We start from the raw sequence: 23974 nt of genomic DNA, 5'->3' as shown, positions 1-23974 counted from the left end.
GGTTTTCACCCAGGCGGCCCGGGTTCGACTCCCGGTATGGGAACTCAATTTATTCCGAACGGAATCAGGGAATATGTCATGATGCTGTCAAGTAGTGGATGTGAATCCAACTGTTATAGTCCATGTTTATAAGCATAGTAGTAGCACGGTCAAATGAAGTCACTCTCTAGACTACTAGACAATATAGAAAATGCTGGACCAATGGACATTGGTTTCCCCATCTTAATCTTGACTATATGGTCTATAGGGTCTTATAACAATTACATTTGTGTTATTTTACTTATCCACCTGGGATGTATTGTGCAGCCTGCAGGAATATTTTCACAAGTTCAAGTGAGTTGTACACCCTCAATTTGCACTGTCTTGATAGTTGAAATAATCTGTTATAAAACACAAGTGGCACGTTGCATCATGGCCACATTAGCCTACCTTTCCCTGATCCACTACGAGGCTCCACAAGGGTGTACATGTTGATAGATTGTATTAAGACCTCATCACTGGCCATGAATCATTGTCATCTAAACTTTATGAGGTAAACGACCAAGTGTTTGCTAACACAGTTATTACCTAAAGTGGCTCACATATCAATTATGGAATTGACTCTGTAAAGAAAGTTTGGGCGGCTCTTAAAAGAGCCTTTGTGTTGTTGAGTCGGAATAAGTGATTTAACCTCCGAAGCCGTACAGAGTGCGTCCCTGTCTCTTCAGAGCATAGACAACATCCATGGCGGTCACGGTCTTTCTCTTGGCGTGCTCGGTGTAGGTGACTGCGTCACGGATCACGTTCTCCAGGAAAACCTTGAGAACACCACGGGTCTCCTCGTAGATCAGACCGGAGATACGCTTCACACCACCGCGGCGAGCCAGACGGCGGATAGCGGGCTTGGTGATGCCCTGGATGTTATCACGAAGCACTTTACGATGACGCTTGGCGCCTCCTTTTCCCAGGCCTTTTCCTCCTTTCCCTCGTCCTGACATTTTCAGCTTAGTTGAAGATACAAAAGTGAATGACTTCAGACTGCCAAGCCTTGCGTGTTTATCTGTGTTCTGAGGACGTATATGGAGACAGGCAACCTGCTCTGCACTGGGCGTTGCCTAAAAAGCTGCTCCTTTATTCTGTGTTCTGCATGACAATGATCTCTCCAACGGTTATTTTGAACATGGTTATAAAGCTGAGCCTTACTGGAAGCAATTAACTAGTGTATGTATATATATGTAATGTGTATTTGTTCTATTTTTATTTGATTACTTATAGGCATTTTAACACAAGAGCCATACTGATGTTATGTTTATACAATTGAAAACCCCAATAAATATATTGTTTAAATATATATATATATATATATATATATATATATATATATATATATTCCCACTTATATGGCAGTATGTATACCATGTCTTTTTAAGAATACCTTATTATAAATAAAAAACACTCCGAACATTCACATTATCACAGTCATGAGTAGGTTCACAGTCACAAAAAAAACACATCTCTCCAGACTTCAACATAAATAGTGAAAAAGATACATAATATACAGTAATACTATACAGTGATAGCATGTATATATATATTGCTCATGAGAAGCTGATATGATGTAGTAAAGACAGACTTGTCAGACAACAACACAAAAACAGTATATGAATAGTACAATATAGGAGGATTTCTATGCATGTGTGCACACTTGATGTGTAACAGATTAAACAAGTCCCATAGTCCAGTAGAATGCTACTATCGGTATCTATCTATTTACACTGTTATTTTAAAACAATGGTGAACATGGAATCCATGTGAACTGTGTGCAAAGGTTATATCTGATCATTATGTTTATATAACATCATATGTTTCTGTTTAAACTTTGTGGTGCTGCCATTCGCGTCTCCCTTATAAAATAGAACATTTATTTCAATGGGACAAACATTGATAATCTATTCTAGATGTTCATTTTCACTGAGCTCTAGAATATTTAGAATGCATAGTCTGGGGCTGAAATGACTAAACTAGGCTACCTTAAATCAATATGACATTTAGAAAGACTACACTACTGGCACTAATCTGTAATTTTGGATTTGATCTGGGGGGGGGGGTTCAAAGGAGTCATTTCAGAGGAAAGCCTCACGCCTTTCCTCAAAAATAGTGAGCTGGGTAGACACAGCTAACTCCAGAACACGTTACAAATGGTTTGTATGGTCATCATACGTGATAATAAGGAAAACTCTTATAAAAAGTTGTGGTTGGCTCTTAAAAGAGCCTTTTGTGGGTAAAGGTGGGATAGGTTTGTAACGGTTTACTTCTTCTTGGGAGCTGCCTTCTTTGCTGCCTTGGGTTTGGCAACCTTCTTGGCTGGGGCTTTCTTGGCTGCTGCAGGCTTCTTGGCTACTTTCTTGGGGCTCTTGGTGGCTTTCTTCGGGCTTTTAGCTGCTACCTTCTTGGCAGCAGGCTTCTTGGCTTTCTTCGGAGATTTCTTGGCGGCCACAGGCTTCTTTGCTGCCACCTTCTTTGGCTTTTTAGCCGCGGCGGGTTTCTTGGCAGCAGCGGGCTTCTTTGCTTTGACAGCTTTCTTGACAACAGGCTTCTTCGCCTTAACTGCTACAGCTTTCTTGTTCATCTTGAAAGAGCCAGATGCGCCGGTACCTTTGGTTTGAACCAGAGTGCCTTTTGCTACCAGGCTCTTGACGGCGATCTTGACGCGGGCCTTGTTCTTCTCCACATCGTAGCCGCCGGCTGTCAGAGCTTTCTTGACCGCAGCCAGGGACACGCCGCTCCGTTCCATGGAGGCGGACACGGCCTTGACCACAAGCTCAGCGACGCTGGGACCGGCCTTCTTGGGTCGGGGAGCTGCCTTCTTCTTGGCGGCCTTGGCCGGAGCCGGAGCTGGTGCGACTTCTGCCATGATTCAATCAGATTCGGGTAGTAGCTTGCCTTAACGTAGAATCTCGGTACGGTAGATTAGACTGGTGGTGAGCACAGTGAAGGGGCTGGACTTAAACACCACATGAGAACCATGTAGAGTCAATGCACACAGAGCCCCTCTTCTCTAGGTGGCTTAATGTGCCACTTGTGTTTTCTCCTCGACAAAAAACAAGATATTATAAACGACTGTGTATATTATGAAATGTAACAAAGGGCACACTGCTAGCACACTTGTGCCTTTTTGTCATGAACATTATCTGAGACGCGAAGAACGCTCTCGTTTTGTATTGATAGGCTCAACACCTCACTCTTCAACGGGCAAAACACAATTCCCCCATCATTTTCCTTCTAAAACAATGTAAAACTATGTTACATTAACACCAATCCTCGTAATCCTCTTAGCAGACATACCCGACGATGGGATAACAAAAACTATATTCTTGTTTTATTATCCGTTTAGTTATAAATAGAAGGTTTTCTGACCTTAGTAAACACACTCCAGTTGATGCCCAGCAACTCCCATTGACAGCTATTGAATGGTGGAAAGCTTTGTTCATTTGTGGACGAATAACTTACTGTGAGTAATATATCTGATATAACATCTAATCAAACTAAAGTAAACACAATAAAGCTTATCTTATACAATCAAATGCCGCTGTCTGTACTTTGCTTATGGAGACAGACATGCGGGTACACAAGCCAGCACGTACCCTTCACATTTTAAAACTGCAATTTATATCCTGCTGCATCCCATTTTATGATCAATTATCATTGTGTTCTGTATGAAAACAGTGGGACTGCCATAGCAAATATGTCCATCCCCATATCAATTATACCTTTATAGCAGCATGGGACAGAACTGTTCAGTAAATATATCACAAGTGAAATGTTGCTGTAAGTTATTTTCTTTGGCAAAGCTACCTGGGAGCAAATATGTATTACTCATATATTTGAATTGACACATCGTGTGATTTTGATTGATTTAATACTTTATTAACAGTTTGCAAATAGCACAGTGGTACAATTGTACAATGATGCTAAAAGGATAACACAAAAAAAGCCCTGGTTTCCATTACAACAATATTCAAGACATATTCAGGCTTATTTCACAACAGATTAGGGCCTACTCACAACAAAGAGTGTGTGTCTTAATATTTTTACTTTTGCAATTCCATATCCAAATATTGTTAATGGTTCCTTACATTCTGGTGTTATTTCCATTTTGCTGCATTTTAACACCCTTACCAGATCAATCTGCAGTCTACACAATACATGAAAGATGGTTCTACAAACAACTATTTGCTTGGCATCAAATGTAACGGGATAATGCATGTGTGATGGGATCGAAATCCTCAAGGATTGTTTTATTTTCATTTTTAGTGAATAAATAACAGTGTGAATGCAGCGTTTTCTACTGTTGCAGACAGAATGTCCACCTCTGGTCATTATTATGCCTGTTAATTAGACCGTTGGCCGGCCTACTAGGGAACAATGGCAGTTGGGGAATGCGTCATGGCCCAGCCCCACCTGTTCATGCAATGACCGTTATACCCGTCTGTCTATGTCGTAACCCCATTATAACTCAGTTGATAGATAGATATCTCTATATATAGAGCAGTCGTCAGAACCAGGGGAAATAATGTTATTTGGAGGGCTCTATACTCCTTTATCAATAATTTGCTTTATTTTGTATATCAAGGACTAGAGATGGTGAGGAGACACCCCCAGTAGAGCAGACCATTATGGGAATTACATTACAATTTCCCTTACAAGTAATTTTAAAGGGAAAACACTAACGCCACCTAAAATATTATGAACGTATATATACACAAAACAAAGTTGTTTTTCCCTGCTACAAGTACAGCCATAACGGTTTGGCTAACGATTTTAATAAGTGGAAATCTTTTACAGAAACAAGTGGGTGGCTCTTAAAAGAGCCGTTTTGGGGTAGTGGCAATATCAGATAAGTTTAAGCACGTTCTCCACGGATACGGCGGGCCAGCTGGATGTCTTTGGGCATGATGGTCACCCTCTTGGCGTGGATGGCGCACAGGTTGGTGTCCTCAAACAGACCGACCAGATAAGCCTCGGCTGACTCCTGGAGAGCCATGACGGCGGAGCTCTGGAAGCGCAGGTCGGTCTTGAAGTCCTGGGCGATTTCCCTCACCAGGCGCTGGAAGGGCAGCTTGCGGATCAGCAGCTCGGTAGATTTCTGGTAGCGACGGATCTCTCTCAGAGCCACTGTACCGGGACGGTAACGGTGAGGCTTCTTCACTCCACCGGTTGCCGGTGCGCTCTTGCGAGCAGCCTTGGTGGCGAGCTGCTTCCTTGGGGCTTTGCCACCGGTGGACTTACGAGCGGTCTGCTTGGTTCTTGCCATTTCTCTCCGTCTGGTTCTGTAAGTCAGAAGTTGTGACGGCTCGAGCGCAAACTCCTGCTCTTTATCTCACCGGCTCTGAGACGCCGTCTTTCTCTGATTGGTCTCTGGCCAGGAACCTCCTTGTTTGGGGAGGAACCACAGTTTCGACTGGGAGGAACCGACCACGGCACGGGTCTAGTACTGATTGGTGGGGCGCTCATACACAGTCAGCCCGCGCTCTCATTCATGGTCAGGAACCTCCTTCTCTGGGAGGAACCGTTCACGCCACTAGTAGTGATTGGAGGGGCGCTCATACACACTCACCCCGCGCTCTCACTCATATTTATGATTGGTGGGGCGCCCACAGACAGCACTGAGTTGAAGATATAAAAGGTTTCGTGTTCCTCTCCTCCAGCACATTTCTTCGTAGTCTATCTCAAGAAATAAAGCTGAAAAATGTCAGGACGAGGCAAAACCGGAGGAAAGTCCAGGGCGAAGGCCAAGACCCGCTCATCTCGTGCCGGGCTCCAGTTCCCCGTCGGTCGTGTACACAGGCTGTTGCGTAAAGGCAACTATGCCCAGCGCGTTGGTGCCGGCGCCCCGGTCTACCTGGCGGCCGTCCTCGAGTACCTGACCGCTGAAATCCTGGAGTTGGCTGGAAATGCTGCCCGTGACAACAAGAAGTCTCGCATCATCCCCCGTCACCTCCAGCTGGCCGTCCGCAACGACGAGGAGCTCAACAGACTGCTGGGTGGAGTGACCATCGCTCAGGGCGGTGTGCTACCCAACATCCAGGCTGTCCTGCTCCCCAAGAAGACCGAGAAAGCCGCCAAGAAATAAATCTACTTCATTCGACTGCACAAACCCCACAAAGGCTCTTTTAAGAGCCACCCACTCTTTCAACATAATGAGTCAAATCCCTTGATTGCGATCATAATTCATACATTTACATTATTTATATGAGGAACTATGTCTCTTTAATATCATGACAAGACGAGATGCATGTTTACTGACCCCCCCCTCTTTCAATATAATTGTATTAATAAATCAAACCACGATGTGCACAAGTACAAAACAGAATTGTAAATTGACAGCAAAGAATATGCATCAACTCGTAATCAGCTTGCATAATGTCTACAGTACGCAATCGACGTGTCAGATTTTATGGCGCTCTGTGGGACACTTCACTTGTATATAAGGACTAAACGTTAACTTTTGATATCTTATGTATTTCCTGCTAGTGTAGTGGAGCTGTTGTAATAGCTAATACTAAATAGTTGCCAGCAGACTTCAAAAGCATTGTTGTAGGCCTATGACATGTAGAAATAATACACTTCTATTTGAGTGACAAAATGACGCGAGGACAAATGTTAGACGCACAAGTGGAATATAAAATTAAATATACTTAATTAAGTTATTGCATTAAGCCATCAACTCACGATATATATATATATTGATGGTCCCATAAATCTTCTCAGCCAAAATGTGTTCTTACAAACATTACAAAGGACCCTGCCTATTCAGAGCAACCATTCATTTATATGTATTAAATAATCCTCTACTTCTGATTGCCTATGCTGCTTATTCCATTTTGCTGCCATTTATTTATATGGATTAAGTGATCCTTTTCCTATGATACTTAATTCTGCAGCTTATTCCATTTTGCTGCCATTTATTTATATGGATTAAGTGATCCTTTTCCTATGATACTTAATTCTGCACTGTGTAGATCGCATGTTGGTCACTTTTATATAGCTTAGCCACGAGGCACTGCGTCACAGATGACAGGTTTCATGCATTCCTAGTTACTCATTGTCCTTTATTCACCATGTAATCTCTGATTGTCATCAAATATCTGATGAATGACAATAGTCAACTGAACAAAGAGCTTTGACGGGCAGATTCTGCGGTTAGGCATTTGGACACTTTCTTGAAAATATGGGTGGTCCTTAAAAGGACCGTTGTTTTCATAGCAGACAAACAGATTACTTGGAGCTGGTATACTTGGTCACAGCCTTGGTGCCCTCAGACACGGCGTGCTTGGCCAGCTCACCGGGAAGCAACAAGCGGACGGCGGTCTGGATCTCCCTGGATGTGATGGTGCGTTTCTTGTTGTAGTGACCTAGACGAGAGGCTTCACCGGCGATGCGCTCAAAGATGTCGTTCACAAAGGAGTTCATGATGCCCATAGCCTTGGAGGAGATACCGGTGTCAGGGTGGACCTGCTTCATAACCTTGTAAATGTAGATGGCGTAGCTCTCCTTCCTGGACTTTCTGCGCTTCTTGCCGCCCTTGGCGGCGGATTTGGTGACGGCTTTCTTGGAGCCCTTCTTGGGCGCTGGCTTAGCAACTTCAGGCATTTTGATGAAACAAGACGACTAGTGGCGAAGAATGAATACGCATGAAGATATCGCACCAGTATTTATACAGAGCCATGCAAATCTAGTGTGTGACTCCCAGCATAGGATTGGCTGATCTGATCTTGCCACAAAGAGGGTGGTGTCTTTGCTTCTGCATAATATTTTCCCGCTTGTATGCTCTATTTTCCCTGTAACATTTTGAGGGACGTGTAATGAGGGATGTATCATTTATTGCAAAAGTCATTTGGTTATTGTTATGTTTCTGCTTTGATCTTCAAACTATATACAGTCAGTGTGTCATGCTTACTACTGTTGCTGCTCTGACACCCACATTTCCTCATGGGGATCAATAAAGGTCTACAATAGCCTATATCTATCTGTCTTCATTGAGACAATGGAAACATTCCCAATAATGTGGAGACTGGTGTGCACTCTGTTTTGGTGCCCAGATTTCCCTAGTGCCCAGAATGTTTTGGTATAACACACTAATACACTTCTACTATTATCATTTGTTGAACATTGCTCATCATTGGTAACCATGATGATATAGAACAATGGTTTTCTCAAAGTGGGGTCCAGGGACAGGGGTCCGTGAAGGGGTTCCCTAGCCAAATTAGTTGAATAGCACCAACATCACTTTAACCACTTAAACCCTGTCGGCTGTTTGATAAGAGCTGATCGATAAGCTCATGAGAGCTTGTCGATCAGCATCAACAATTTTGATTTAATGTGAAAATGTTGGTATATGTTTTGAAACATTTAAGTAACATGCATCTTGTATGTGGGTGTGATATAGAATTATTGATCTTCACCTTTTCGTGTTCACGTTGGTACCTAGCTCTTCAGGCTGATTGATATTAATTATTCAATTAATTAATTAATTAATTATTCTATGCTTAGAAAGCCAAAATAGAGAACCTGGTACACTGGCAGCATGGTGTGTTGTTTGTATTATTCATATATCATAGCAACATTGTGTATTGAGAATAGGCTCTATGCACAGCAGCCATATTGGAAAGACATTGGGCCTCTTCTTACTTCCTTCACAGGTGTTGCCAATGATATCAATGAAGGCTCTGTTCCATTCTGGTCAGGGTGCTGATATCGTGCATGTTGGCTCACTAGAAACACTCCATTTTGGTTCCCAAATTGCCCCTTATGAGTTAAGGGGGTTCTTGAAAATAAGACAACCACTATGCCACACTAAATGGAACAGAGCCTTCATTAGTATCATTGGTAACACCTGTGAAGGAAGTATGGAAGGGGCCCAATTTATTCCCAATATGGCTGCTGTGCATAGAGCCTATTGGGGGGGTTAATGATACAATGGGGTTGGCAAGAAGTCTCTTACATTTTGTAGTCATGTTGGTTTGTAGCTATTGGAAAAGCACCATTTCTGCACAGAAAGTGTCAGAAAATGTCAAAATGAGAAATATTGAATATTGTATCCACTTTAAGTGAATGAAGGTGTTCTCTTACATGTCTAAGTTATTACACTGGTAATAGAGGCTTACATTTTATTCCTTGTTTCCTCCACAGTGTACCTGTATATTGTCATATTCCTATGACAAATACAGATTACTACACTTGATAATGTAGTCAAATTCTACTCTCAAAAAGATCACTTACAGTTATTACTACTCGTTTTCTATGATGTTTTTGCATATTATATATTTGCAGACCTTGTATTGAACTGTACTTGCCTGTGCTTTTTCTTTGCAAACTGATAATAAAGTATTCAATCAATCAAAAATGGTGAAGAAAGTCATTAAAGGACGACTTCACCCATTTTCAACCTTTCTTCATATAATAGGTCCTCACTAATACTCATGATAAAATAGTACCATTTTTTTCTGCTCGGTCTGTGTCTCAGAGGAGGGCTGTGGACAGTTCAGAAACCCGTCTACCAGTGACATCATCGTTAGGCAGATTTTTTTTGCCAACAAGATTTCAATGTTTTTATTTAGATTTTCATTAACGCGAGAACAATGGCTTCTATTGTCTATAATAGAAAGCCCACAGTTTCTATTAGCTTGGATTCCCCATCGTTTTCTGAATTGTCCACAGCCCTCCTCTGAGACACAGACTGAGTAGGAAAAAAATGTACAATTTTATCATGAGCATTAGTGAGGACCTATTATATGAAGAAAGGTTGAAAATGGGTGAAGTCATCCTTTAAGGTCAATTACAATTTTAATGTTTTTAAAAAAATAAATGGTGCTTTATTGAATTTCAGCTGTCAATTAATCAGGATAAAAATGTAAGTACTTTTGAATGTTTTCTCATGCCAATAAAAGCTCATTTGAATTGGATGTGCTTGTGCGAGAGAAAGAGTGGGGGTGATAGGGAGAAAGGCTTGCCACTAGATACAGTGCAGAGGATCAGGGTCAGAATAGGCTATATGAGACATAGTTCCTTACAAACATAAAAATACAGGTAGGCCTATACAAGATAACAGTTAGGCCCTTATAAAGTGCGCAAACACTACCCGGTTGTAGAGTAGAGTAGACGTAGAGTAGAATCTAAAACAAATACAAAAAGAAAACAAGTGAAATATCCCTTTAAAATGTAGTATATCACATACATTAAAACAAACAATCTCAGCGGCTCTAAGACGCCGTCTTTCTCTGATTGGTCTCTGGTCATGAACCTCCTTCTCTGGGAGGAACCGTTCACGCCACTAGTAGTGATTGGAGGGGCGCTCATACACACTCACCTCGCGCTCTCACTCATATTTATGATTGGTGGGGCGCCCACAGACAGCACTGAGTTGAAGCTATAAAATGTTTCTTGTCCCTGTCCTCCAGCACATTTCTTCGTAGTCTAACTCAAGAAATAAAGCTGTAAAATGTCAGGGCGAGGCAAAACCGGAGGAAAGTCCAGGGCGAAGGCCAAGACCCGCTCATCTCGTGCCGGGCTCCAGTTCCCCGTTGGTCGTGTTCACAGGCTGCTGCGCAAAGGAAACTATGCTCAGCGTGTCGGTGCCGGCGCCCCGGTTTACCTGGCGGCTGTCCTTGAATATCTGACCGCTGAGATCCTGGAGTTGGCTGGAAATGCTGCCCGTGACAACAAGAAGTCTCGCATCATTCCCCGTCACCTCCAGCTAGCCGTCCGCAACGACGAGGAGCTCAACAGACTGCTGGGTGGAGTGACCATAGCTCAGGGCGGTGTGTTGCCCAACATCCAGGCTGTCCTGCTCCCCAAGAAGACTGAGAAAGCCGCTAAGAAATAATTCTCCTTCATTCGACAGAACAAACCCCACAAAGGCTCTTTTAAGAGCCATCCACTTTCTATATAAAGAGTTCCATAATACCCCTCATGTCCACACTATTTGGCTACAACAGCAGTAAATGACTGAATTGCATGAAACTGACAACTTGTCTTTATCATATCAGTCTTATGTCAGTGTATACAATACACTCCCATGCATCATCTGCATGAGGGCCGATCATTCGCTATTCGTGTGTACAACTACATATATAATATGTAGGACTTACTGTAGTTACAATGTGCAGATCTAATTAAACATCACATCATACCCGATGCTTTTCAATTTGTGTTGTGTAGTCTTTTGTATCCATTTTGGGTGCTTTTTGGTGCGCTGTGTAGCCTACGTTTAAAGTCAAATACATTCACTTTTGTCTTAACCATGCACTTGAAAGTGTTTATATATACCGTGATGTGATTTGCAAGATGAGCATTTATGCCTTCTATCGTTTGTATAACGCCAAGAATGACTAATTTATATACACTTCATACATCTTGGTTATGGACATAGTCCTTGTTGAGTCTTTTCTATAAATGCAGTTGATATAAATGGTAAATGGTAAATGGTAGATATAATCTATCATACAGGTTACCTGCCTATCCTCCGTTTCTCTTTACGGTTTGATTTATTTTTCTCATCACCCTCCTGTTTTTCTATTCCTGAAAACAAAAACGATGGAACCTGCACAAATATTTGAAGAAAAAGAGAGAGAAACATAGCAAAACTGAGTTAGTGTTTCATTTTATACTAATTAATGGGGTTTTAAGATTAATTATCATTAATCTTAAAACTCACCTCTTCAGACTCCACCTTAGCCCATAGCACTTTCCATAGCCTTGACGACCTTGCATGCTTATGCCAGGTTAATTTGTTGAACAGGCATCCTATAGTTTGTACAGTTTCAATGCACAATGTTTATTTTTTTATTTTACATTACTAGTTCTATGCATTTCCTAATGTTACCTTGCTTACTGTAAGGAGCTTTAAAAGGTAGCAGCAGGTGCAGTTTACTAGATCAGTGTAACAGATATAAATATATCTAATAAATCCACCAATGTTCCTCTTCCATCCTCCCGATTTGGAAAAGTCTCTGTATAATGCAGAACTATTCTATTCTAATTAGGTTACTAAAAATGGCTACAGAATTGCCTTTAAATCAAATTATAGGAATTCAAGAAATCTACAGGCCAATTACATTCACATTTAAATTGGCAATTAAACGCCCACACGTGGATTAACTCTTCAAGTGAGAAAATGGGCGGTCCTTAAAAGGACCTTTATGTTAATGTAAGGGTATGAAGTTTACTTGGAGCTGGTGTACTTGGTGACAGCCTTAGTGCCCTCAGACACGGCGTGCTTGGCCAGCTCACCGGGGAGCAGCAGGCGGACAGCAGTCTGTATCTCCCTAGATGTGATGGTGGAGCGTTTGTTATAGTGAGCCAGACGAGAGGCTTCGCCGGCGATACGCTCAAAGATGTCGTTGACAAAGGAGTTCATGATGCCCATGGCTTTGGAAGAGATACCAGTGTCAGGGTGAACCTGCTTCAGGACCTTGTACACATAGATGGCGTAGCTCTCCTTTCTGGTCTTTCTGCGTTTCTTACCGCCCTTAGCGGCAGTCTTGGTGACGGCTTTCTTGGAACCCTTCTTGGGCGCTGGCTTTGCTGGTTCAGGCATTTTGCTAGATTTCTAAGACTTGTGGCGACGAATGTATAATAACAGTGTTGTCGCAGCACTATTTATAGCTAGCCAATGCAAATGAAGTGTGCGACTCCCAGCATATGATTGGTTGAGCTGTATCTGCACCATCACATGCTCCACAGAGGGTGGTGTCTGTTGCCCAACAACTGCACCAGTGTCAATGGTAGACGACTTTATTACTTGAGTATTACCACATACACATTCAACACATATACACATCAATGCATCCACGACCACATATGTCCATGTACCCACACAAACCCCCCCAAATAACTAGATTTACACTGGCTCCCTGTATATCAAAGAATTGACTTCAAAATACTAACTGTTGGTGACTTTGTTTATAAAGTATTGAATGGTTTAGCCAAAATATACCCCCATATTTAAATAGCTGTACTAACACTGGCTGATGATATTCATACCCAGCTGGTAGCCAGGTCTAACAAAAGGCAAAGAAAACGTGGTTAGACTGTATGTTACAGTAAGGTCGGGTCTATAATGCATTATAATCACATTTATAAATACCACCATATTTAAATAGCTGTACTAACACTGGCTGATGATATTCATACCCAGCTGGTAGCCAGGTCTAACAAAAGGCAAAGAAAACGTGGTTAGACTGTATGTTACAGTAAGGTCGGGTCTATAATGCATTATAATCACATTTATAATGAGTTATATTGCACTTTTAAGTAACAACTTATAGATGGGTTTATGAAGTATTATGAGTGCTGGTCATAATGCATCATAAGCTCAGCAGAACAGCACATTATAACTGCCATAACATTTATTAAGTGTATTTGTTATAAGTTGTTATGCATAATTATCAACGTTTATAATGAGTGTTATGAAGCCTTATGAGTGTTATGGAGCCTTATGAGTGCATTATGTGATTATAATGCATTATACCTGACCTTTATGTAAAGTGTTACTGAAAACGATTACCCATTAAAATCAGACAAACAGGGGCGTCCGCTGGCCTAGCGGTCCAGGCGCATACCATGCTGGTAATCCAGTTTGACAGTGTGTCTTGGGTTTCGACTCCCGATCCAGACGACCTTTGCGGTGTGTCATCCCCCATCTCTCTCCCCATTTCCTGTCAGCCTACTATCCTATCAATAAAGGCAGAAAAATCCAAAAAAATATCTTTAAAAAAATCTGACAAACAAAATGGAAATTGGCCTTTGGCACTCTGGCATATACTGTATACAGTTTACAAATGAAGAGACATTGAACCTTACTTATGATCATAACTTATGTGATGTGTCAGTAAGTGTAATGGCCTCATCAGCAAAAGGCCCTAGAGCACTGGTTCTCAAAGTGGGTTCCAGGGACCCCCAGGGGTCCTTGAGGGTTTTTTATGAGCAAAAATATTGATAGCTAGGAACTGGTGACTAGCTACTGACTTTCACCCAGACAGGTGTAATAGAAAAGATGTTACTTACCTGACTAAAAAGGGGGAAGGGGTAACTCATGGACTCAGAATCATGGTTTTATATCAAAGAAAGCTAGAACACTAAAGTTTCTCTCTCAGGAGACAGGAGGTAGCAACAAGTCTACAGGATCAGAACAGGAACGAGGAAAGAAAATATTAAATATCCAATCATAGTGACGTAGTCCCTGTTTTGCATTGGACTATGTTATACAATTGGCAGAATTAAATCCTGCACAATGGAAAGGAAGGGATATTCATCAACCACAGAACAAAGTATAATCAAGTAGAGTGGATTAGATAGAGGGGAGATTAGATGAGAAGTAAAATGTGTATGTGTGTGTGTGTGTGTGTGTGTGTGTGTGTGTGTGTGTGTGTGTGTGTGTGTGTGTGTGTGTGTGTGTGTGTGTGTGTGTGTGTGTGTGTGTGTGTGTGTGTGTGTGTGTGTGAGAGAGACATTTGCAGTTTTGCTAATTACATTTCTTGATAGGTTCTCATGCTTTCTCAAGTTCTCATGCTCATCAATGCTTTGCTTATATAAAACAGGTGTTAATTATAACATAAAGTGGAATAATGATTTGGTAATAAGAATCATTTATTCAGCTGGATCCTAAACATTTTGAGTTCTCACCCCAAAACCTAGTTTCAGGCTCCTGCAGGGCCTCATGCTCTACATTACAGGCATAGATGTACTTATGAGGGGTGAAGTGCGCGGGTGGAGATGTGACGGAAGGTCCCATAAGAATTACCCATGGTATCTGACCATAGAATCGCCTGCAGGGACTTGCACAACATTAGTTCCTAAAACAGGCTGACTTTTTTTTTTTTTTTTTATGATTTTTGATGATTATATGAGAATAGTACACACTGTGCTATAAAGTTTGTGAAACTATGTTACCTTTAAAATGAGACCATGCCCATGCATTTATTCCAAAGGGTTCAAGAACAACAATCAATTTACTTTGGGTATGCTGTGTATAGGCGTGTTTTTTTTTTTTTTTTTTTTTTTATACAGGATTGTTAACAGGATAACTTCCAAATGCATGATATTATAATCAATCTGCCTTTATTCTCTACAGTATCAACCTCTCTTGTACACTGGGGTGATATTTGAGAAAAGGAGGAAGCTAGAGGCTGTTGTGAAGCTGGCACACATGAATGTTGTGTTCATTGTTGATGCCTGGGTGCTTTTATTTTGAAAATACTTTTGGACGACGTTACTACCTGCGCGTTGCGCAGAGAGACAGTTTTGACACAACAGCAGTGTGGAGACGCATGTGCTGTTCCTAGCTGCAAAAAGATCGCATATTGTTTATCTTTTGAGATGATCAATTATAGTTTTAGCACCCCCCGAAGAGGCATAAGGTTAGTAGCCATGGACTGTGCTTACTGCATACAAAACAACACAGGGTTTTTGGTTATAAAAGGACAGGTCTTTGCTAAAAATGCATTGCTTGTTTTGTTTACATGCTGTTCAGCATACGGTATATTGATGGACATTAAATGAAAGAAAAGTTTTTCTGCAACAAAGGTATATGGTGCTAAGGATAGTGATAACTAGACCAGAGTTTAGTTTGCTACTCTTTCTGTAAAAGGTGTTGACATTGAAAGGTTTGCATTTTGAATTGCAAAGGAAGGTATTTGATGTTACAGTATTTCATGCACTTTGGTTAAAAAACTTCATTATTTCATGTCATTATATGCACTTAAAAATGTTATAAAAAGGCATTTCATTATGTTTTATTGAGTTAAAAACAACTGCTAAAAATAAGGAAAACGAGTTCATTAGAAGTGATGATTTTGAAGTCATATTTGTCTTAGTTCATTCTAAAAGTAATTACAGCAATGCTGACTGATGGTAAAAGCCATGTTAAAAAGTACTTTCAGTACAGTTTTGGTTATTTACATTTGTAGCTTATTTGAACTAATGTTATGGTATTGTTGTTCTTTCACAAAATGTGTGAAACTAACAGAGTATTTTTGTTTGTGTTTTTGTACTGTCTTGTCAGTTCTTACGGTGGTCTTTGGATTTTAATAAATTCATAATCATCAGTTCAAGTCTTGACCATCTTTCGGTGGGGGCCGCTACATGAGGGTTGCACTCAACAACAGACTGACATCAATACGTATGTGTTCTTCCATTAGTTTTCTCAAGTGGACATTTTATTTAGGCCTAATAGTTGTGTACACATTTTGTATAAGGCCCACACACCAAAACTACATCAGAACATTGGGCAACTGGACCAGCTGCACAATTGACACACGCGCGCACGCACACACGCAAAAACTATTTAATTGTGTTCATTTCCATGATGAAAATGACATAAGATAAGGTTATTAACCCATTTTATTTTTTATTAGAGCCATGTCGTTTCATGTGGTCTGATGACGTAAGGGAGGACAGGCAGACTTCACTGCCCCCCCCCCCCCCCCCCCACACACACACACACACACACCACCCTCGGATCACAGGATCAGTAATATTGCTAGTCAACTCCTCTATATCATATAATTGGGGGTTACTATTTATAATAATGTATATGATTTTGGTACTATTACATTTTAATGTTATTTTAAACCCAAGCATTCGCCAGGACAATAGCGAATCGAACAGTGATGTATATGTTTATGTTAACACAATTAGGTCAATATGTATTAGGTTTGGGGTGGGTTAGCAAGCATCCATAGTAAAAGTGAGAGAAATGGCAGGGGAGAAGTCTATGGTTAAAACCCAGTCAGGCTGCGGGAATGTTTATTTACTAGGTTACCATGTCAATTATATTTTAGCAAGTGCCCCATTTGTGTCATTTTCTTAACTAGACTTTGTTATGAACGATTTGTGTGTGGTATTTGACTATTAACACACATGCACAAACTGGTTATAATTCCAGTGCTCACATGTGACCATGAGTAAAATGTGAGGATACTCTAATAAAATGAAGTGGTTGGCTCTTAAAAGAGCCTTTTGTGGGTATAGAGGGTACAGACAATCTACTTCTTTTTGGGAGCGGCCTTTTTTGCTGCCTTGGGTTTGGCAGCCTTCTTGACTGGAGTTTTCTTGGCTGCTGCGGGCTTCTTAGCCACTTTCTTGGGGCTCTTGGTGGCCTTCTTCGGACTTTTAGCTACCACTTTCTTGGCGGCAGGCTTCTTGGCTTTCTTCGGCGATTTCTTGGCGGCTGCGGTCTTCTTTGCTACCGCCTTCTTGGGCTTCTTGGCTGCAACAGGCTTCTTGGCTTTAACTGCTTTCTTAGCAGCAGGCTTCTTCACCTTCACTGCTTCAGCCTTCTTGTTCATCTTGAAAGAGCCAGATGCACCGGTGCCTTTGAGCTGGACCAGGGTGCCTTTAGCGACCAAGCTCTTGACGGCGATCTTGACGCGGGCCTTGTTCTTCTCGACATCGTAGCCGCCGGCAGCCAGAGCTTTCTTAACCGCAGCCAGAGACACACCGCTCCGCTCCTTGGAGGCGGACACGGCCTTGACGACGAGCTCAGCGACGCTGGGGCCGGTCTTCTTGGGTCGGGGAACTGCCTTCTTCTTGGCGGCTTTAGCCGGAGCTGGTGCGACTTCTGCCATGGTTTTCACAAATAGTGATTTGTCCTTCTTTCTCTATAACAAAGTCTGTCAAACTGATGATGAACGTATTGAAGGGGCTGGACTTAAGCACCACATGAGAACCATGTAGAGTCAACACACAGCTCCTCTTGTCTAGGTGGCTTAATGTGCCACTTGTGTTTTCTCCTCGATAAAAACTAGTTATAACAAACTACGGTGTATGTTATGAAATGCGACAAAGAGCTGACCAGTTAGCACGCATGTGCCTTTTTGTTATGAATGTATCTGAGATTAAAACAGTGCTCTCGTTTTAAGTGATACGCTAAAAACATCACCCTTCCACTGTCAGGGCATTGTGTTTCCTCTGTCATTTTTCTTCTAAAACATTTTAAACTAAGTTACATTAACAACACTACTCACAGTCCTCTTAGCAGACATACCTGGCGACGCAATACCATAAACTATACTGTTGTTTTGCCATGCGTTTAGCAAAAAATAGAAGGTTTTCTTACCCCAGTAAACACACTCCAGTTGACGGCATCATGATGGTGGATCGATCCCGACTTCCAATGTCAGGTGACCGCTATTGGAAAACTTAGTCCATTTGTGGACAACTTACTGTGATCAAACTAGAAAATGAAACTTGTTTAAATATTCAATCAACTGTGGTATCTGTATTTGATTATGATTCTTTCACTGACACACTCCTTCCATGCATTAGATTAGGCTACCATTGATAATACTGTGAAGATGTTTTGTGACTTTTTAATATGTTATATATTTGCATTCATTATTTTATTAAAACTGGTGTGTAGATATTATTTTTATATAATATTACTTTAAACATAGTGACTTAGTAATTTTCAACTTTTTGTAATGAATGAAACATGAATGAAATTAGCATGTATTTTATGGACTATTTAACAGATGTCCAACTGAGTCTATTGGTCATCTACTACTTCATATCTTTGTCTACCAGGTTTTACTAACCACTTAAATCATGAACTTATTATCATGTCATGCTACAAAATAATTTTGCAATATGATTGCTTTATTTTGGTCTAAGTTCTAATTAAATCAAATATGTATGTAAAGAAAACAGTTTAATTTTTTAATTTGTATAAACACCTGCCACAGATCTTTTGTGTAATTTGAGTTCAGTTGTTCAGTTTGTAGCCTACATTATGGTATTAAGTATAATATTGTTAACATTTCACAATTTACACCATCCCAGCTATCATTAATTCAAAGAGTGTGAGACCAAATCCATTTTCATGATGGTCAGTATCATGGTTAGTCATGGTCAGTATCACGGTTAGTATCATTGATTGATTGAATACTTTATTAGACAGAAATGAAAACAGCACGAGGTACAGTCAGACATTTATAGCTTAAAAGGAATAAAGGATAACACAAAAAGGTCCAGGGGACTTGTTTCCATTGTGGTCCTATATGGTCAGTACCATGTTACTAGTGTGCAGAGTTTATTCTTTTTGTATTCTGACCTCAGCCCAGCACCTGTTTTTTAGTGAGTGGATGTGCGTGCTTATTGTTTATTTGTCAGTGCCATGGTCAGACTGACCCTACAACATCGCACGTGCAAACAGCAATGACGGAGTTCATGCAATGACAGACCGTGCATGATTAAGCGTAGGACAAAGACTATCTACATTTTATTTGGGGCCTATATAAATCGGTACACAAAGAGATCAGCGGCACAACTTATGTACACTTATGTGCGTATTTTTCTTTGATTGGGGAATAGATCATTTTGCGCAATATCATTCAACTACAAGAATATATAGTAGACAGGATCTCTCTAAATAAATAGTTGGGTGGCTCTTAAAAGAGCCGTTTTGGGGTAGTGGCAATATCAGATAAGTTTAAGCACGTTCTCCACGGATACGGCGGGCCAGCTGGATGTCTTTGGGCATGATGGTCACCCTTTTGGCGTGGATGGCGCACAGGTTGGTGTCCTCAAACAGACCGACCAGATAAGCCTCGGCTGATTCCTGAAGAGCCATGACGGCGGAGCTCTGGAAGCGCAGGTCGGTCTTGAAGTCCTGGGCGATCTCCCTCACCAGGCGCTGGAAGGGCAGCTTGCGGATCAACAGCTCAGTTGATTTCTGATAGCGACGGATTTCCCGCAGAGCTACTGTACCGGGACGGTAACGGTGAGGCTTCTTCACTCCACCGGTTGCCGGCGCACTCTTACGAGCTGCCTTTGTGGCGAGCTGCTTCCTTGGGGCTTTGCCACCGGTGGACTTACGAGCGGTCTGCTTGGTTCTTGCCATCTTTCTTTCCGCTTAAATCTGTAGGTAAGATTAAGAAGTTGTCCTGAAATGAGCGCAAACTCCTGCGCTTTATTTCAGCGGCTCTGAGACGCCGTCTTTCTCTGATTGGTCTCTGGTCAGGAACCTCCTTGTTTGGGGAGGAACCACAGTTTAGACTGGGAGGAACCGATCACGCCACGAGTCTAGTAGCCTACTGATTGGTGGGGCGCTCATACACAGTCAGCCCGCTCTTTCATTCATGGCCAGGAACCTCCTTCTCTGGGAGGAACCGTTCACGCCACTAGTAGTGATTGGAGGGGCGCTCATACACACTCACCCCGCGCTTTCACTCATATCTATGATTGGTGGGGCGCCCACAGACAACACTGAGTTGAAGATATAAAAGGTTTCGTGTTCCTCTCGTCCAGCACATTTCTTTTCGTAGTTTATCTCAAGAAAAAAAGTCAAAAGATGTCAGGACGAGGCAAAACCGGAGGAAAGTCCAGGGCGAAGGCCAAGACCCGCTCATCTCGTGCTGGGCTCCAGTTCCCCGTCGGTCGTGTGCACAGGCTGTTGCGCAAGGGTAACTATGCCCAACGTGTCGGTGCTGGCGCCCCGGTCTATTTGGCGGCCGTCCTCGAGTACCTGACCGCTGAGATCCTGGAGTTGGCTGGAAACGCAGCCCGTGATAACAAGAAGTCTCGCATCATCCCCCGCCACCTTCAGCTGGCCGTGCGCAACGACGAGGAGCTCAACAGATTGCTGGGTGGAGTGACCATCGCTCAGGGCGGTGTACTGCCCAACATCCAGGCTGTTCTGCTCCCCAAGAAGACCGAGAAAGCCGCCAAGAAATAATTCTACTTCATTCGACAGAACAAACCCCACAAAGGCTCTTTTAAGAGCCACCCACTCTTTCAATATAACGAGTGAATTCCATTGCCCTCTGGGAGGTGTTAATATAAGCGCCCAATTGTTATCTTGTATATTGTATATTTTTGTTTATCCTCGCCACTGTATCTAGTGGCAAGTAATCTGAGTTCCCAGAAGTTTTCGCCGGCTCGGCGAGGAACAAGTGGCAAGCCTTTCTCCCAATCACTCATGCGCACACTTTACTTCAAAGGAGCTTTTATTGGCATGACAAAACCTTCGTTTGCGCGCGCGCACACAATTTCACTAACATTTTTATTCTGATAAGTTGAAATTCAATAAAGCACCTTATTGACAGCCATGCTTTATTTTCAGTGTCGCGTTCTTCACCAAAGTACAATTTGACTGTAAAAGCAACATTGCCACGAGGTGTAATCAGTAATGTATAATATACAGGAAAAGTGGAACAATGAAACATGGAATACAATAAGCTTCTCTTGCAGTGTAATACTAACTTAATACTTATACTTGAAAAAAATAAATACACCTTCACTTAAAATGTATAAAATATTGAACATTTTCTACATTTTCAGGCACACTAACAGTCATTGCAAAAATACTCTTTTCAAATGTAAAAAAAACATGAACGAAACTTGTCATCTTGCCAACCCCATTTTGTCACTGACCCCCCCCCCCCCCCATTCTCAATACACATGTTGAAATGATATATTTAAATGCTTCTTGCTATTAAGGCTAATAAGGGTAGCTTGATTAAACTTTATTTCTCTCCTAATACAGTTGTTTATTTTGATTGGTTTTGTAAAGCGTCCTTGGGTATTAAGAAAAGCGCTATATAAGTTTGATATATTATCCTTATTATTAAACTAGAATCAATCCTCTGCTCAGAACTGTCGTGCAGTTTAAGGTGTTTTCACTTGTCTTGCCATAGTAATACTACTGAAGGGATATTATCGACCCACTCAGGTTAATGTTAAAGCGTTTTGTTTTGTAACCATTAGATGACAGTGTTGCATTAAGACAAATGTTTGGAATTAGATTGGCGCAGGGGTCTGCTGACATGACACTGACCATGGTACCGACATGATACAATGCAACTGTAGCCGTAGAATACGACTCAGAAAATACATACGAGTCGCACTCTACGGCTAATGCAACTGCATATTCATGTTAATGTATTCAGCATCGCCGTTTTTGCTTGCTTTATTAATAATGTTACATCATCCGTCTGCAAAATTAGGGATGAACTCAATGTATAACGTGTGGGCGGCTCTTAAAAGAGCCTTTGGGTTGTTGGTAAATCAGGTCAGTTATTTATCCTCCGAAACCGTACAGAGTGCGTCCCTGCCTCTTCAGAGCATAGACGACATCCATGGCGGTCACGGTCTTTCTCTTGGCGTGCTCGGTGTAGGTGACTGCGTCACGGATCACGTTCTCCAGGAAGACCTTGAGGACACCGCGAGTCTCCTCATAGATCAGACCGGAGATACGCTTCACACCGCCACGGCGAGCCAAACGGCGGATTGCGGGCTTGGTGATTCCCTGGATGTTATCACGAAGCACCTTGCGATGACGCTTGGCGCCTCCTTTCCCAAGACCTTTACCTCCTTTCCCTCGTCCTGACATCTTGTTAGAAATGTAGTTGCACAAATTCTATTGGTTTGAACAGATGGAGCCATGTCGCTTTATTTGTGTTCTGAGGACGTAGGGGAGGACAGGCAGACTTCGCCTAGTGGGCGTTGCCCCCCCCCCCACACACACACACACACACACGCACACGCACACGCACACACACACTGAGACACACACACAATCCTCCCCCTCTTTGTTCGTTTTAGTTACATCACCCTCAGTTTGCAAAAAAAAAGTACAGTGAATTGTACAGTGATTCTATATTGTATGAGGAAGCTGTGTAGAAATAGAGAAATAGATTAAAAGTAGAGGACTAATTACACACTTCACAGTAGCCAAATCACAATTAAGTAAGTATATTCGACAAAACTGATATGATCATAACATCATAATCATATGGATATGTTGATGACATCTCAGATCAGTGTTCCTTTACAAGACAGAGTAAAGGAAAACTTTGACTGTCCTAGACCAGTGGTTCTCATTGTGGGGACCCCCCACATGATTTTGGGGGGTCCCCAGATGACAGTAAAGTGACAATTTAAGGGCTTTTAATACCTAATACCAACACCAAAAAAAGAATGAAATGGAATGAAAAAAGACTATTACTGCATCAAAATAAACGATACTATAAAAACTGGTGAAACATTGCCCAAATTGTCAAATAATATAAGAAAGAGGGGGGGGAATTGTGATATTTTCGGTTCTGTGGAACCGGGTCAAACTAACTGTAATGCCAAAAAATCTACAAAACTGAGTAATATTCACATTTAAACACTCCTAATAGTTAATGCAGAGGGCAAATATCACCTGTGAAAATGTAAAGTGACAAATACCCTTTAAAAAACGAAATGGGACAAAATGAATAATCATTTTTATCATGTCCTACCATCAACATCATCATCATGATGTTCCAGAGTCACACACTGACCTTCCGTGGTAACATCGTCAGACGGAGAGTTTGATCATAAGTGTGAATCTATGGAACGAGTGTGTTAGTGAAAGTGTGTGTGATGTTGTGTATTGTGTGTGTGTTCCAGTCCAGCTGGACTCTGATCTTCTGAGGTTTCTGCTTCAATGAGAGATCAGTGACTGGCCCTGGTGTTCAGCCTACACTCTATGTACCTTCGGATACCTCTATACTCCAAGATAGACATGGTATGTCTTCTGTGTCTTTACGAAACTCTTCAACCACACCAACATCCCTGAGTCAAAGCACTCTGAAGCCTGGACAATAATGTTTTCATACTCTGTTAAAGGATTTTGGATCTCTGGATCATATCTTAGACTGGTCAGATCATCAGACAGGACAAGTCTTTCATAGACAGTGTTGGGGTCCAGAATGACAGGATGGTAGGAGACAATGTCCTGGTTGGGTCAGGTTGCCCAGGTGTTTGGCCCTGTCGATCAGTTCTCTTGGGTGGTCCTGTGGGTTCTCCAATGTGAACCGGACTCTTTCCTTCGTGGTCTTGTAGTTCTTTAGGAATGAGATGTGTTCAGCTCTCAGATCCCCCTCTATGGCTCTGATTATGTGTGAAAGGGTTGATATCTCTCTGTTCAGACCATCACTCTTCTCCTTCAACATCTGACTCTTATGCT

At 41.8% G+C, this 23974-nt stretch overlaps 10 protein-coding genes across 11 annotated transcripts in view; 3 read left to right on the top strand and 7 right to left on the bottom strand.

The window, feature by feature from the left end:
- Positions 1-665: 665 nt before the first annotated feature.
- On the bottom strand, positions 666-977 carry LOC311045390 (histone H4; the record flags this gene model as incomplete). Its single annotated transcript, XM_084057235.1, has 1 exon — positions 666-977. One exon carries the CDS (start codon positions 975-977, stop codon positions 666-668), a length of 312 nt encoding a protein of 103 aa, XP_083913361.1.
- A 1310-nt stretch (positions 978-2287) lies between these two features.
- Positions 2288-17606, bottom strand: LOC311046077 (uncharacterized protein; the record flags this gene model as incomplete). Its single annotated transcript, XM_084058201.1, has 2 exons — positions 2288-2411; positions 17029-17606. 2 exons carry the CDS (start codon positions 17604-17606, stop codon positions 2288-2290), a joined length of 702 nt encoding a protein of 233 aa, XP_083914327.1.
- LOC311046081 (histone H3.2) lies at positions 4059-5307 on the bottom strand. The gene has a single exon (XM_084058206.1). It carries the CDS (start codon positions 5291-5293, stop codon positions 4883-4885), a length of 411 nt encoding a protein of 136 aa, XP_083914332.1. The 5' UTR covers positions 5294-5307; the 3' UTR covers positions 4059-4882.
- Positions 5729-6277, top strand: LOC311046083 (histone H2A-like; the record flags this gene model as incomplete). The annotated part of the gene is made up of 1 exon (XM_084058208.1): positions 5729-6277. The coding sequence occupies one exon, from the start codon at positions 5729-5731 to the stop codon at positions 6110-6112; it is 384 nt and encodes a 127-aa protein (XP_083914334.1). The 3' UTR covers positions 6113-6277.
- Positions 7258-7632, bottom strand: LOC311046092 (histone H2B-like; the record flags this gene model as incomplete). Its single annotated transcript, XM_084058217.1, has 1 exon — positions 7258-7632. One exon carries the CDS (start codon positions 7630-7632, stop codon positions 7258-7260), a length of 375 nt encoding a protein of 124 aa, XP_083914343.1.
- Positions 10477-10864, top strand: LOC311046084 (histone H2A-like; the record flags this gene model as incomplete). The annotated part of the gene is made up of 1 exon (XM_084058209.1): positions 10477-10864. The coding sequence occupies exon 1, from the start codon at positions 10481-10483 to the stop codon at positions 10862-10864; it is 384 nt and encodes a 127-aa protein (XP_083914335.1). The 5' UTR covers positions 10477-10480.
- Positions 12203-12577, bottom strand: LOC311046088 (histone H2B 1/2; the record flags this gene model as incomplete). The annotated part of the gene is made up of 1 exon (XM_084058213.1): positions 12203-12577. The coding sequence occupies one exon, from the start codon at positions 12575-12577 to the stop codon at positions 12203-12205; it is 375 nt and encodes a 124-aa protein (XP_083914339.1).
- Positions 17607-19468: 1862 nt separating the features above from the next.
- LOC311046080 (histone H3.2) overlaps positions 19469-23974 on the bottom strand; it is a gene marked incomplete at both ends in the record, with an annotated part of 175434 nt that continues 170928 nt past the window's right edge. For both annotated transcript variants that reach the window (XM_084058205.1, XM_084058204.1), the window contains one exon: positions 19469-19879. In XM_084058205.1, the coding sequence (XP_083914331.1) occupies positions 19469-19879 (411 nt within the window). Of the gene's footprint in view, positions 19880-23974 lie in introns of those variants that run through there.
- Positions 20330-20713, top strand: LOC311046086 (histone H2A-like; the record flags this gene model as incomplete). The annotated part of the gene is made up of 1 exon (XM_084058211.1): positions 20330-20713. The coding sequence occupies one exon, from the start codon at positions 20330-20332 to the stop codon at positions 20711-20713; it is 384 nt and encodes a 127-aa protein (XP_083914337.1).
- On the bottom strand, positions 22058-22369 carry LOC311046094 (histone H4; the record flags this gene model as incomplete). Its single annotated transcript, XM_084058219.1, has 1 exon — positions 22058-22369. The coding sequence occupies one exon, from the start codon at positions 22367-22369 to the stop codon at positions 22058-22060; it is 312 nt and encodes a 103-aa protein (XP_083914345.1).

This window comes from Gymnoscopelus microlampas (genome assembly GCF_963454915.1).
Source record: "Gymnoscopelus microlampas genome assembly, chromosome: 5".
Lineage (NCBI taxonomy): Eukaryota > Metazoa > Chordata > Actinopteri > Myctophiformes > Myctophidae > Gymnoscopelus > Gymnoscopelus microlampas.
This window is presented reverse-complemented; position numbering and strand designations above follow the sequence as displayed.

What these genes read in the sequence shown, in the direction of transcription:
- LOC311046081 (XM_084058206.1), bottom strand. Translation starts at nt 5,293, where the DNA reads ATGGCAAGAACCAAGCAGACCGCTCGTAAGTCCACCGGTGGCAAAGCC.